General features: G+C 35.6%; 1 protein-coding gene across 1 annotated transcript; it reads right to left on the minus strand.

Moving 5' to 3' along the window:
- Nucleotides 1-7,027: 7,027 nt before the first annotated feature.
- On the minus strand, nt 7,028-14,568 carry LOC140748216 (lymphocyte antigen 75). Its single transcript, XM_073080981.1, has 5 exons — nt 14,419-14,568; nt 9,238-9,484; nt 8,683-8,883; nt 8,047-8,289; nt 7,028-7,197 (listed from the first exon to the last, which is right to left on the minus strand). Exons 1-5 carry the CDS (start codon nt 14,566-14,568, stop codon nt 7,028-7,030), a joined length of 1,011 nt encoding a protein of 336 aa, XP_072937082.1.
- Between the last annotated feature and the right edge of the window lie 986 nt (nt 14,569-15,554).

The raw sequence follows: 15,554 nt of genomic DNA on the forward strand, positions 1-15,554 counted from the left end.
TACAATAGGTATTATAACCCAAAGATAACATATTTTCTGTAAAAAAAAGTACACAATTTAGTGAAGAAAAATCGAAAATTAGCCCATAGGGCTCACACGAGCGGAGTCGCGCCAGTAAGCTTGTATTAAAGACTATACCCGATACAGAAGTCGTCCCGGACATTTGATCACATGAATTTTTAATCCACGGACCGCCAAAAAATACAGAGCACAGACACAGTCGCTCCAATTCGGATACCATTACTTTAAGTGCATGCTTCGAGTATCGATCCTACAGCCGCTTGTCGTCGTTTTTAGACTTGCACGCGTACTTTCCGTCTATTATCAAACAAATTTTCGTCTAACGAGAGTGTTTTTTATATACAGTCATGTATATGAAATTTGTTTTTGCTGAGTAAGTTCGTTCATTGTTGTATTAAAAATGTAAACGTGTTATTTAATAAGTTCTTTCACTCGTTTATGAAGATTACTCTTTAGTATCTGTCATAGAAGTCCTTAATGTAGGAGTAAGAAACAAGTTTGCTGTCCTGATGGTAAGTGGCTATCTAATGGAACAGCAGCGCTTACCACTACTATTTTTGGGCAGAAAAAGGTTCGGCGCTGGTACGTCCAGAGTCAAACCAGTACGGTTTTACCACTTTCAAAATATAAAGTAAATAATACCAACTTTATATTTTTATGTTAACTTACACATTCCCGGATTCTCGTAGCATTTTATAACAATTTCGAACATATTTCATCCACAGGAGTACGTAACAGTTAACTGAATCGTTCCGGACGCTTGTGTACGCAATCGCAATAAAATGTGTCCTCATTTACAAGAAGGCAATATAATAAGCATTTTTCAAGTGAGGTGCCCCAGGTGTTGGGCTCCGTCTGAATATCGAAACGAGTGTGATCAGAATCGAGATGCAGTTTTATTGTCACTTCGCCGAGTAATGCTATGAAATTTTATTGCTATTCTTGAAATTCTACCGAAAACGGTATGTTCTTACTATGCAACCGGAATGAATTTGGAGGCGCTAAATGTTTTGTTTAAGAAATCTGGTTTGACAATAATAGTGGGTTAGAAACTTTGTGGAATTTTTAAATAGTCGCTATTTGAGGTTAAGATTTAACAAATGAAATTATTTTTAATTATGCTTGTGCTCTTACTTATTTTTCACCCAAACTGACTGACTGATCAGTCTGATAATTTATCGTATTATATATTTTGTTTCAGATCAATCAATTCAGAAGTTTATGACACGATATAAAGGCATATTAATTTCACACATAAAACAAACATACTAAAGCAACGAGTTATATCTAAGGATTCACACATAAATGATCCAACGAACAATCGCTACATTGCTTCGATAAATTTAGTTACGTTAACTATTTACAATTATTGAAATACATTCGCTCAAAATATATCTATAATTAAACGCAATTCTCAGTGTTTAACCCTGCTGAGGAAATGAGCCCCTGTATCTTAGGATTCACACGCGAATGAGCCCGCGTGCAGATTGTCGCGAAATGTGGCGTCACTAATGTAGTTAATGTCGTATGAAAGGAGCTATTGCTTTATCTGAATCGCGACGCGGGACCCTGCGAATTAATGGTGGCGGTGTTCTTAAACTATAATAATAATAAAAAAATACGTAACAATATAGCAGCGTGGCAATAGAGCAGCGTAGCAGTATAGCAGCGTAGCAATAACTTCAAATAATTGTATAATACTTATAAAACATTTACAATATTTTAGCGTCTTTGTATGTTTTGCAGCCAAGTAGTATAATTAAAAAAAAATGTGTGTGTGTCAGCTACGACGCACGATTGGAGTTTACTCCTTACGAATGATAATTATGATATATATCGAATAGAAAAAAGGGTAGGTAAATGAACGCATCTGCTAAAATGATAAGAGAAACAAACATATATCTGTAATTATTCGGATTATTTATATTACTTCAATAATGCGTATTACATAAAGTATGTTACAAAATAATATAAAATAGCGCCATCTAGTGGCAAGTTTTATAAATTGTAAGTTTGCAAGTTTATCAATCTATGTATTTTGGTTCCAAATATTATAATGGTAACTTAATATAATTGTTTATATTAAAGTAAATTTTAATATAATATAATTATTTATATTTAAAACAATGTTAAACGTTTTATAACTTAAAACTTAATAATTATAATTTCTTTGCCATCTATAAAATATCCTTGTTGCAATTTACGGATGAAATTTATATGAGACTCAATAAACATGTTATTATATGTAATTTGGATTGATTCTGAATGTTTTATAATTCTAGAATTCATTTAAAACGTATTGCTAATTTTATATAACTTATTTTGAACATAATTCATTAGCAATAATTCTGTAATAAATATTAAATAATACTGTTTTGATTTTGCCCGTTTATCGTTGATAGATGGTGCTGATCAATAATGCATCCATTTTTATAAGTTAAATCAATATATCAGTAACTTACAAAAGCCTCTTTATGTTAAAAACTTATTTTGCTAATATTATATCTTATTCAATTGCTTACTGATTTTATATGTTACTCTTCTTTAAAAACGTTCATAAAAGATTGTTAATCATATTATGGCGCCAATGTTCATATTTTTCGGTGTTTATAAATGATCAAACCTATAACTTAATTTATGCAAAAATGTAAACAAATTAGTTAATGACGTTTTAATGTTTTATATATTGCTAATTATTTTTATTGTAATAATTACTTTCATACGGGATTTGAACTTACTGTATTTTAAATTAATAAAAGCACTCTTGATTCATATTTTGGTTACCGTTACGCCTCAACTTTTCGTGTTACACTTGATTTTACTCCTCATAAAATTTCCGTACCGGGCCTTATAACTCAAATCGTTTCTTAAGGAGTAAACTCCAAAACTTATTGAATATGAAGAATAGCATCAAGCTAGGGTTTTGTTTTTTTTTCGTAATAATAGTGTATTTTGAGTTAGGTCTGAGTTTACATAAATTGGACCCACCCGCTCGAAGTGATACCGCGGTCAAATTTTGTCGAGGCTGACGTAGTTGCTCCTATCAAATTTTCGACAGAAATATTTCATCTTACGCATGGCCTAAGTCTGCAATTCATTAATTGTTGTTATAGACACTGGGGTTTTATAGACCATACAGGAATGTTATTTAACGGTTCCGTACTTACGTATATCTTTGTAGGTAAGTTCACTTCAGGTCATGGTTGATTGTTTGTAGTACCTACCCACTAGTGTCATCTTATTCAACATATGCTACAACGAGAAGCTACTTTTTAAATGTCTTTTATATACTAAGCAGTGACATTATACGTTTATTGTAATACAAATATGTATATCATATGTATATCACATAAACGGTCAGGCCGTATGTAATATTTTGTCAGCGACGCTCGGCAATACATCAATCAGTTGTAGCGACGTGACGCGAGCTTCGCAATCAAATGAAATTTAACTGAAAAGCGCCCATTAAGCCTTCACAAGCTGTTTCAATAAAGAACTTCAATAATTCCGTTTTGCTCGCTTCAACATTATTATTTTAATATCCTGAAAGGTGGATTGAGCAAGTGATTAAAGACATAATACAACTAAATAAAACTTTTGTTATTCAGTAATAGATATTTTATTCAATTAATATTTAAATTCCGATTCAACAAGATTTTCACGCGGGTCCATCGTGGTACACTATTTTCAATTTTCTAGTTTGGGTTATTACCCCCCAGGGAAAACGTTTGAAAACATCCTACAAATTTGGCCACAAACTCGGCTTTTTTATCAACATAGTATACTCTGTAATTAACCCAGATAAGATTAGATTCCTATCTGAGAACGATTTCAGATACTTTGTACAGACACCTCCTAAGTTGATCCACTAAGGGTTCTACCATATTCAAAATACCATCTGATGCATGTTTATAACATGATATTTTATTTGCCACTGAAATTATAACTACAAGTTACTTAGTAAATGCACTTGTATTTTATTTGACTCATTATTGAATTTTAATGGGTTTAGATATTTATTTCTCATTAAGAATTAATGACATTCACTTACATGAGAAAGTAACTGAAAACTAAAATGATTCCAAAACGCCTCAAGTAAGGACCGTAAATGTCTTTCTACTCGTAATCGCGCACCGCGGAAATAACTTTAATTAGATACTTTAGTTCATATTTCGATATGAATTTTACGACGCTATATTTCAATTTTGAATCATCATGTTTACGCTGAATATTTTTCTTTAATATTTTGTTTTGGAATTATATACAGGTGTAAATTGTTTCATTGAATACCGTTTATGACGGATATTTGTATATTTCTTATATATCTCGTAACTTATAAACTCATGTCCAATAGAATACATTTTTGGCCCTAAAAACACATAAGGCCTTAGCGACAAAACTGCACTATACAACTTCCAAATTTACCTTAGCGATTTTACACGCGAATAGAATCTATATGCATCACATGATTATTATGTACTTACATACTTATTAAGTATCTAAATATGCAAAGGTTCGGGAGAAGATATATTCAGAAAGTGAGGTATATGAGGAGGAGGACAATTTGAATCCGCCGCGAGCGAGGACCGTGGACATCCGTAATCATGGACCACCGTAACTACCTTAATTGTTTCAGTTCATCAAAACTTTTCGGTGTGATCTAATATTTCAGTTCGGAATCGTCATAATGTGTACCGTCTATGATTATTCCTTTGGTATTGTAATGAGTTGGAATTGAAGATGATTGTTGCTGGTTTGCAGGGTTGATTTATTACATACTTCGTTTCTTCTTTAAAATTACATAATCTTTTATTAATTTGTCAGTAAGGATAACAATATGAGTGGTTTACAATTTGTAATCGAGGCTTAATGTACAAAATATTGGCGTACAAATAATAATTGCTTTATATCACCATTTTAATGCATGTACTAAAATGCTGTGTGGTTAACATCGATATTAAGTTTTGTGATGAGAACAGGAAGCCAATAAGTAGTTAAAATACTATTGAATTTTTACAAATATTTGGATTCTCTATCAAACAAATATTTATACATTTGGGAAATGAGGTAGAAAGGCCGTTAAAACATAATAAAATATTTCAATAGTAATGTTTGCTTAATAACCAGAAATACTATTTAATTGTATTAAGAAGCAGAATATAAAATTGTTTTAAAGATATTTTATAATTAGAAGGTATGATTCGCAAAGTGAGATCTTTGCCTACCTTACAAAATACAAAAGATGGATTATACAAAAGAGTTGCGGCCTGTTAACCAAGTTAGTTTAACAAATAACGTGAGATTCCAACATAACGGACGGTTGAAAAATATGCGAAATTCCACGAACTATTTTACAAACGATTTATGACATTAAAGCTAAATACAAAGTACATTCGCACAATAGGAATATTTCACGGCTATTAACTACGTTGAATTGGTGGCTGTAATCGACAAAGTCGCAATTCATCGCGCGCGCCGCTGGCTTTAAATGTGTATTGCACGCATATTATCACCAGATGTCAGCTCCTGTCGGTCGCACGGGGTGCTGAGCGAGGTGCTATAACTCATTATGAGCGGGATTGTTACTGTAACATATCTTTCAATACTAACTAGTATTGGATCTCTACAGATCATTGGCAGACTTTTGACAAAATTCAGACTGATTTCTACAAACATTTACTTAATTTGTCTTTAAGCAGTGGGAGCCATGTTGAAATTGGACTCTGAATCATGGGGTCCAAAGTTCAAATTTTACAATTTTCAATATATCCAAGTGCATGTTACAAACAAAATCATTATAACTTCCTTTAATGGTGATAATGCCTTACACAAGTTCTTTATCGTGATAATCTATCTCTTTTGCTATCTGTTTTCTAAAAATACTGTCGTTGTAATTATTAATGATTTGATCGATGTTTTAATTATGTATTGAAAGGTTTTCATTCAATTAAATAAGGAAGATTAGGTCAATGCTGTTATTCAAACAACTTGTACGTAGCGAATTTAAGCGTATTAAACAATTTGGTAAACAGATTTCCACAATTAGGCTCCTGTCAAATTTCATTTTAGGTTCCATCCTATCAACTTCTGTTACACTTGTTGTGTTTATATCAATGACAACCGTGTAGTTGTAACAGTGAATAGCAAGCGTCGAGTTTGTCTGGTTTAGACTGAAAGTTTCTATTATTAAGTAGCGCTGGCAATAATCCTGGTAAGTTATATCGAACAAAACTTTCCATGCATGAAGCCAGTGATGAGAATATTCTGTCGTCGTGTCTCCATAAAGCTAGGGTTCGAATTTGTGTTCTCACAAGTCTATATTAAGATTTGTGCTATAAATTGTGACGTCAGCATTTACATTTATATGTTTAAAACTAGTAAACAGCTATTAGTCATTCTTTAATGTTTTGAACGGATCCAAAATAAGATGGACCTCTATGAAGTTTCCTTTTTTTTGTTTACGAGCGGGAAACCTTCAAAAGGTACACGACGACGTGGGAGCGATGCCGGATCATGTGGGATTTTTACCGTACTAAAACCCGGCGGTGGCCGTCCTCAGCGCTTGGTGGAGAACTCCGGGATCTCCGATGGAACACAACCGGAGTCCTCCGAGCGCGATGCCCCAATCGGGATCTTCCTTGGGGGAGCAGTTTACGCTCCTTCCACACACCTGGTGTTTACAACGGTATGCGGCCACACACATCGTCATCCTTCCCGGGGTTACTTGCTGGACGGATCGAGCTCCCACTCTTGCCGCCCGCAACCCCAGAAGCCCTCTTTTAGTTACCTCTGACGACAGGCAGGGGATACGGTAGCCCTATTCTAGCCCCGAGACTATAGAGACAGACTATGATGTTACCTACGAGTAGATTACATTTCAGTTAAGACTCCTCATTTTAACACTAGTCGTGATACCTCAATACAGCAGCGCTAGTGATAATAATTAGGAGAAGTGAACGCACAGTGATAAAGGAGGAAAGCTAACATTTTTGAAATTTAAATAAAGTCAATTTAAGGCATTTATCACTTTTTCGCACAAGAACATAGCAGGTTGATCGCAATGCGCTATTTCTAGAAAACCAGTCCTAGATATCGCTCCGCAGCGCCTATTATCATCAACCTCAATATCTTCCAGAGGACTCCATGAGGAAAATCCTGCCTCGTCAAGCGTGACTCCTGTAAATGAAATAGGTCAATATTTTTTCTGTACTTAATTACATTAAAAGTTACATTGCATCCGGTCTTCTCGACTTATAATAGTTAGACAATACATGGTTAAATATTATCGACTAATAATATTCCAAAACAGGTCTATTTTGTATTTGAAAAAATGTTTTGTGGTCTTACTGTGTATTGAGTTTAAGTACATTGACATAAATAGCTTTTTACGACTACATAATATTGTACTTAAATATAACGTTAGAAGCGATGTTTAGTTACTTATAGGCTACGTAACAAAAAATACGTGTAAAGTTTTGCCAATAACTAGGTAGGTTGCCTTTGGGACTGAAGATGGAATACCTTTCAAGAATATAATCGAATTGCCTATTTCTTCAATTGTAAGGAAAACTTAGGCTTTTGTTGAATGGAATTTTATCGTTCGAGATGTTTTTCTATTTGTTCTGTTTTAATCGACTGTATTAGGGCTGACTTATAAAACTATTACTAAGAAAAAATCGTAACCAACAAAATTTCTCGTCAATGATTCTCGGTATCAAGAACGGTCTAACAATTTCTTAAATAATAATATGTACCTTTGTATTGTTAATGACCGATGAGATAATTTTACGGTAAGTAATCACTGCTTCCTACATCTGTGATCTACCAATGTAATTAAAATAGATAATAACTTGAATCCTTGTGTAATTGTTGAGACAGTTCCATACCATTCTAGTCAGAGGTCTAAACCCAGCAAACCAAGACAGGAATATGTGACACTGACTTGAATAAAAATGAATGAAGTGTCACTACTTCTAATTTTACTATTGTAATATTTTTATTTGTAATATAGTAATGAGACGTTACCTGTTATGGTCCTATATTGATACGGGAACATTAGGTCACTGAATCCAATATATAATATGTTAGGATTAGGAGTCTTGCTGTTCATATGTTCTCCGAGGAAGCTGACCACAAGACTAGCTTCTTTGGCTGAATTGATGATAGTCAGGCGTCCTTCTTCTAATTTACAGACAAGATATGCATCGTGCCAGGATAAAGGTTCCTCGTGGAACTTGTAACATTTTCCATTATCTTGAGGTGTGTACCCTACAAACTTTAAGAATGTAATCTAATAATACTAGTATGAAAGTCTTTTTTCAACTGTGACCAATTTACAGCGACAGACAGCAATTTCTGTTCTACAATAGTGGTGTTGGAGTGATCTGTTTTCAAGAGTGTAGCTGTCCTCAGGGTCACCAATGCATCTGTGATCAACCTTATATCGTACTCATTTAGTGTTGCTTATCAACGTTTTTGGACTGTAGTGACTACTTCATATCACCTGGGCTTTAAGCTTTGGGCTCGAAATATAGATGTTAATTTGAAACAAGCCAAGGATAAGAAAATTTAATTCTGGTAACATGGTATTCTACTCAAATACTAATTTGAAGACAACAAAAGAGTGTCCATTTGTGAGAAAACGGATATTACTGAACTTACCTAGATCAAAGTTATTGCATTTCTCATTATACTTGATATCGTCACCCAAAATCTTGCAAACAAAGGGATAAATGTCTTTGCAAGGGCGATCATCAAACAACCCTGCTCGCGTCATGACGACGCAGTGTTCCGTGCCGTTTACATTGTTTGGCCGACCTTCTGCCCATAGTAATTCTAGAACAGTTCCACTTATAGGCTCGCCTAAAAGTAAGTGAACATTTATTATAAAATATGTTTGGAAACAATGTTTTAGTTTGCTACGATGAATATTAAGGCTGTTTGTTTGTAAGTAACGTGATTATGTTTGTTGGGTAATCTGCAAATTAGTTTATTGGTATCTAGTTCAAACATATTTTTTTGCACTGTATGAATGTTAAAAAACAATATTTTCATATCCATTGTTTTTAACCAGACGTAGTGTAAAGTAAACGTAACGTTCAGAAGCCTGATAAGTTATTGTCACAGATATTCGAACTTTATGTACATAAAGTTAGGCACACGTTACACAGTTCTGCAGTTCAATCCGTGACAGAAAATATTTCGTCCAATACGTACCTTTTATTGTTACATAGTCTCCGTTAGAAAACTGATCATGGATTCCGATAAAGATAGACGTGTAATGAGCCTTCATGTTACTAATGAGAAGCTTTAGATTCTCCATTTCTTCAATACCACTCGGGACTAGCAAAGAAGTACCTTCGGCTTCGCATATCTGTCGTGCTTGGTCCCAATCTGTTGCTAGGTCATGCAGTCTATAGAATGTTTTGAATGCGTGTGCCCACATGTAGTCCAATCGGAACTTCTGTGCTAACAATACATTAATATCATTATATACACAACATACATACAAAATTGTATGCAGCTAAAAATCTCACTATAGTAGCAGAAAACGTCTGGTGCTGTGAAGTTATTACTACCATTGCAAAGCTATTTCAGATTACAGATCAAAGCATTACATGCTTCATAAGTTATGCTTTGCAAATACCCTTTGAAAGATAAATAGCCGTTTCGCTTCTATGTATATGTATATTTATGTCTATGTATGTCTATGTATATTTCGTTTATATTAAAAATATGTAGTAGCCATAGACGTTGACGCATTCAAACTAAGAAGTCATTTACATATGAACGAGCAGAAATAATTTTAATTTCTCACCGTGAACTATTTTTATTTCGCATATTTGACATATAACTACAACCAATAACACCAGCATCATACACAACGCACTAAATCAATTTATGTTTCGTAATCTTTAAGAATTACAACGCAATTCTAATAAAACAACACGCTCCGCTGTAAGTGGTTTCGCTCAATCCACGTTATCGAATTAGTTGGTTAGTTAAGATCGAATTGAATTCAATCTTAAACACTCGACGAGACCCAAACCGATTGGTGGCCGGTTCCACTCGATCGCGTCCTCAGATACCACGAGTCTGTTATATTTTTTTTCGATAAAGGCAAACCGGAGCGCCAGCCAACTCACTTGATCCTTCGTACACGCTTATTTGAATCTCCTTTCTGACTTCCTTTTCTGTGAGTGTCAGGTAATTATCTGTGTGGCATTCCAATTTTCCGATCGAACGGTTAATTCAGTTTAAATCTCTTCGTGTAATACGTACTCGGTCGTAGGCATTGCCTAATCCTAGTCCCTCGGAATCAGTTCGCAGTGGGGTTAGGCGATACCGTAAAATATGGAGTGGGGTTGTTTATTCGCTTTGCACTAACCGCGATGAGATTGCAGTTATTTTGAATGTAGTGTAACCGGAATTTAAAATGTTTCGTTAGATTAAAAAAATGTTTGTTTTATATTTTGTATCGTGTGCTGGGTATTTTTGTTTGGCATTTTCTTAATGTTACTACATTTAAAATTAATAACATATTTGCATACTTTTCTAATAAAATCTATTCTTTACTAAGGTTTTACAGTCAGCAAAATATTATATTTAATACACGATCGAGAAAACATAACTTTATTAAATCGACCCAAGAATATAAAGGTGTCAATTTAAATATTAAAATCCAAGCCAATTTCTCGTTCCGTCTCCATTGAATCGGATCATCGTTTCAGTGAATAAAGTTAGGCACAACTCATCAGCCGCAGTGGGCGGGATCTGATAAAAGTTGTCGAAACTTTCTTTTGCGATATCGCCACCTCCGTCATGTAAATTGGACAAGTTGGCGGAGCTGATGCTTATTTCATTGGTAAATATAGATTAGCTCTTAATCTGACCACTTTTACTACGAAATTGTTTCTAGATGAGCGAAAGTTGTGATCATTGGGGATCAGGGCCGGGATTAGACGGCTTGGTGGAAACCCTGAATATTATTATTTGTATTGAATAACTTGTGGAGTATTTAATTTAATTCTATGTTCAGTTCGTTATTCGCATTAATAATCTGCTAATATTATGGAGGGATAGTTAAAGTTTTTAATGGATAGTTTGAAAAAAGCATGTTGACATGGATCAACCTGCTTAGTTCATATTCGAATGTCAAGGTATACTAGATTATCCGCAGGTCATTGAGGTGACATTTCCCCTTTTATTTTCAATATTTCTTAAGCTAAAGAAAATGATTCCCTTCAGGCTTTTAAATTACCCGAAATATGTGGGTAGGATCTCTACAAAGAATACTATTATCTTTACGTAAGTAATAAAAACAGATAAAATACCGAGATTCCGCTGCAGTTGTAGCTTTAAAACATCACATTATTCTCTTAGTGCTTAAAGAGAGCAATTGCGCTGAAGGTTTTAAAAATTTTACGGAGCTTCTAAACAGTAAGTAGCTACGAACACTTTCAGCCTTTTCAGTCCGGTTAACCCGTAAACCATCTCAGTTTAAGGAGGCATTAAATCGCAACTCAAACAAGAACCGTTACACCGAAGTTAACTCACATATTGCTTTGTGTCACGAACGCTAAAGCGAATCGGGCAAAGCTGACGAGATGTGTTGTTGGAGCGAGACAGAACACCAGTTGGGAGAATGGGTGTGGAGGGCGTAAAAAGAGAAAAACTACATCGCTAAAAGTGAATGCGGTCGAAAGCCGCGCTTATTTCTACGCTAAGTGCATGGATTTTTTCAAGTGAAGCCTAGAACGAGCTACGTGATACAGCGGAGACAGCACGCTTTCCACAAAGAATCGGCGGGTCTATACAAAACGCATTCCTATTTAGAAACGCTTAATGCGAATACTTAATGGTTTTGGATCATTTGCGAAGCGTGGCTTTGAATTTATTTTTAGAGTTGTTGTTGTATCCTCCGTAACGTTTACAGATTCTATAGTTTTGTTTGTAGACATTTGTAAGGTTTTCGCAATAATAAATTGTGCAGGAACGTTTTTATATTAAACGGATTATGCGTTGACAATAACAAGATTAAACAGGATTTCAAATAGGCCGCTATTCAAAATCAGTTATTTGGTTATATGTTATAAACAGGTTAATACGGCTTCTGGTTAATTACGCACTATGTTGATGTGGTCAATCGGCTGTGACGTTGTAATTATGCTTTTAAAGTTGGATCAGATACCTAATTGATCAGTCATTAAAATGCGCGGCTTCACGCGGAAAGTACCGTGGGGTTGCGTTGGTCAAATGCATTATACGCAAAATTCGATTATTACTCCCATAGGTACTCAACGGATAATATTACATAGCCATTGAAAAGCTGCTGATAACGCTGTTATGCAACACGTTGGCGTTATTTGATACTTGATTAAGCCTTTTAATGTTGCCATTTTTAACTTTGACGTCCATTCAAAATTTAACGTGTGAAATACATAATGTAACTTTTAAGCGACCTGTGATTAATAAAATAAATTTTATAAAATCTATGGTAGTTGTGTCATAAAAGCACCTTACAACTACTACGTAACCGTAGCGCCTATGTCATCGGGTAAAAATAACGTACCGTGAGTTTTGAAGTAGAAAAGCTATCCCTTACCCATGAGTAAATTGACATTGACAGTTTTCTGCGGTTATTTAGCTGCAACGGTTGTGGAAGCGTTCGCGGAATAGGCGAAAAATAATCACAAGTTGGATGAGTGTCATGCCCGCACCGTCTCGCGACTTCCGTGTGCTAATAATACTCGTACGTTGGCCGCGGTGTTGTGGAATCCGCTAACCGTGTATGCCGCGGAAATATGTCGTGGCAACTGTCGCTTACCTACATTTTCATATTTGTACGATTGTTGCAGTTTCGCACCGCGCGCGGGTACGGAAGAAAAACGCTCTGTGAGTAATTCTAAACGCTTAGCTTAACTTGCGTATAATCTAGCATTAATGTCATATTTTTACTACATTTAGCACACATTTGCATAAAGCTTCTTACGTGAATTTCTTTACGGAAACGGGCTTGTTATTCCCAGAATTGTTCAACCACTTTATCGGTATACAGTGTAAATAAAAGTAATGTATTTTTGACATTCATAGGGTTATTGTAGGCGAATGGATAAGGGCCGCACCTGGGGCTCCGGCACTCACAATGGGCCCACACAATGCGTTGCGAAGTAAATCGAATAACTTTATTAAAGAACACAATAAACCACTTTTTGCTAGTGAGATTCGAATTTATACGGCCGTCTTGAAAGCTGCAAGAAAAGGAAAACAATTTCGAGTACTTATAGTTCTCCTATATTAAATCGGCATATTTAAGGCATATATTGAACCTATAAAGATTTTATTACGAAATATTTAACTCAAAAATCGAAAGTATGTTTAAAAGCCAAAATGATGTTTTTTCGTGATAATTCATTAATTCCGATCGATCGCTTGTTTTATTTTTAATACATTGTGTGCTCTATAAGTACCTTTTCTTAAAATTATAACTGAAAATGTTAACTAGCGACTTTATAATTATTCACGTCATAATTTGGCCTTAATATCAATGTTACATAGTCAAAATGTGAAGGATATTCGAGCATCGATGGTGCATGATAATCCAATACCGGCATCGTACGTCTCGGGGGAGTTTCGGTTCGGACGTGTAGTTTGCATCTCAAGTGCTCTATCTGTGTATGCAAAACTGATTGCTGATATGACGCTATAAGTTTGTAATTATTTCTAAAACTGCTATAGATGAATCGATTAAAGCTCAATGAAATTTTAATTTCAGATTAGATTTTTTTTTATGTTGCAATTTATATAACAAGGTTACCTTAATCAAAAGTAATTTACAAGGTGATTATTTCTACTAGATATATGGTTAAAGAAACTTTATTCTCTAAATTACAATTTTGGTACTAGATATAGATAGCCAAATTGGTATACCGAAAAACGCTCAAGGGAATCTCGGGGCCGATTGTGGGAGAAAGTAAAATTCGACATTTTTATCTATTTTTCAAGCTGTAAATCGAAAGAGTTCTTTTTTGATGAATGTAGGACAACTCTTTGGAGGTTACGTCCAACTAAGCATTGATAGCAATTGGCATAATACAATTGAATACATTTTTGAGAGGTCATCGATTTTATGTCAGTCCAATAAAATTATGTTTTAGGACGATTTCCATGTCACGCGTGTTTGTGTCCACACGCAGGTCCCACCCGCACGCATGCCTCTTGTATTCTATGGTTTCATACGCACACGAAAACGCAGGACATTAATGTGTATTTACAGATGTGACACGCATGTGGTACGTCCACGCGCGACAGGAAAAGCGTTCTTACATATTTTTGGTTGTAATCTGAGGCCGGTTGATTAGCAATACAAACTATTATTATATATTTATAGTTGTTTACAAGCACTATATTGGTGAGAATGCCCCGAGCGCGGGACGTCCGGTCGCAATCTGCATAACAATGCGGCCCGCAGTGGCCCGCTCCGCAGATGGACGCGATGCTGTTCCATTCATAATTCATGTCGTAATGAACTGGACAACGAGCTGACATTGTAAGATAAACTCAAGCCTATACGGATCTATTTCTTTAAGGAAGGTTATTGAAAACAATATCCTTTTTTTGTAGGAAAGTAGATCTATGTTCTTTTGTCCCTGTAGTACCGGGACCAGAATAGGGCTACGGTACCCTCTGCCTGGGTTGCGGGCGGCAAGAGTGGGAGCTCAAACCGTCCAGCAAGCGACCCCAGGAAGGACAGCGGTTTGTGTGGTCGCATATACGAGTAGCTGTAATCACCAGGGGATGTGAGAGGAGCGTAAATTGCTCCCCCCAGGGCAGAGCCCGATAGAAGGGCATTGCGTTAGGAGGACTCCGGTTGTGTTCCGTTGGACATCCCGGAGTTCTCCGCCAAACGCTAAGGACGGCCACCGGGGGGGTTTTAGTGCGGTAAAAATCCCACATAACCCGGCGTCACTCCCATGGCGTCGGGTACCTTTGAAGGTTTCCCCCTCGGCAACAAAAAAAGGTATATGTTCTTTGGAAAGAAGTTTGAGGGTCATTATTTTTGCGTATATTTACGGTGGTAGAATCATTTGTAATCCGACTTCCAAGTAATAATGCCCAGCAATAGCAATGTTACGCACTGCTGTGTTATGTTTAAGGAGTATGGTAAGGGCGACATACTTATCCGAGGTGCCCCCACTTATGCCTCAGGGGTAGCAACGCATCTACTCGTATGTTGTGGTCTGTGGCCACTTTAGGTAGGAATCTAATCATGTCTGGTGATTACAGTACATCAGTCGTATACCTACATAACATAGGTAACCGATAAATTAGTTGAATCCTACGATATATTTTCCTAATACTCATGCCAGTTTTTAATTAATTTTTTGTAACATACCGATATTAAAATATTTTATAGTGAGTACAATTTATTTCTATTATTTAGTATATTCGCTACTTTTACAATATACCTGCATCTACCTAAGTCGTTTTCTTTTGGAAATAATGAAGAAAACTCACAAGAATTTCCTACTCTT

This window comes from Epargyreus clarus, unplaced genomic scaffold (assembly GCF_041222505.1).
Source record: "Epargyreus clarus isolate Ecla_fem2 unplaced genomic scaffold, WU_Ecla_fem_2.2 ptg000003l, whole genome shotgun sequence".
NCBI classification, from domain to species: Eukaryota; Metazoa; Arthropoda; class Insecta; order Lepidoptera; family Hesperiidae; genus Epargyreus; species Epargyreus clarus.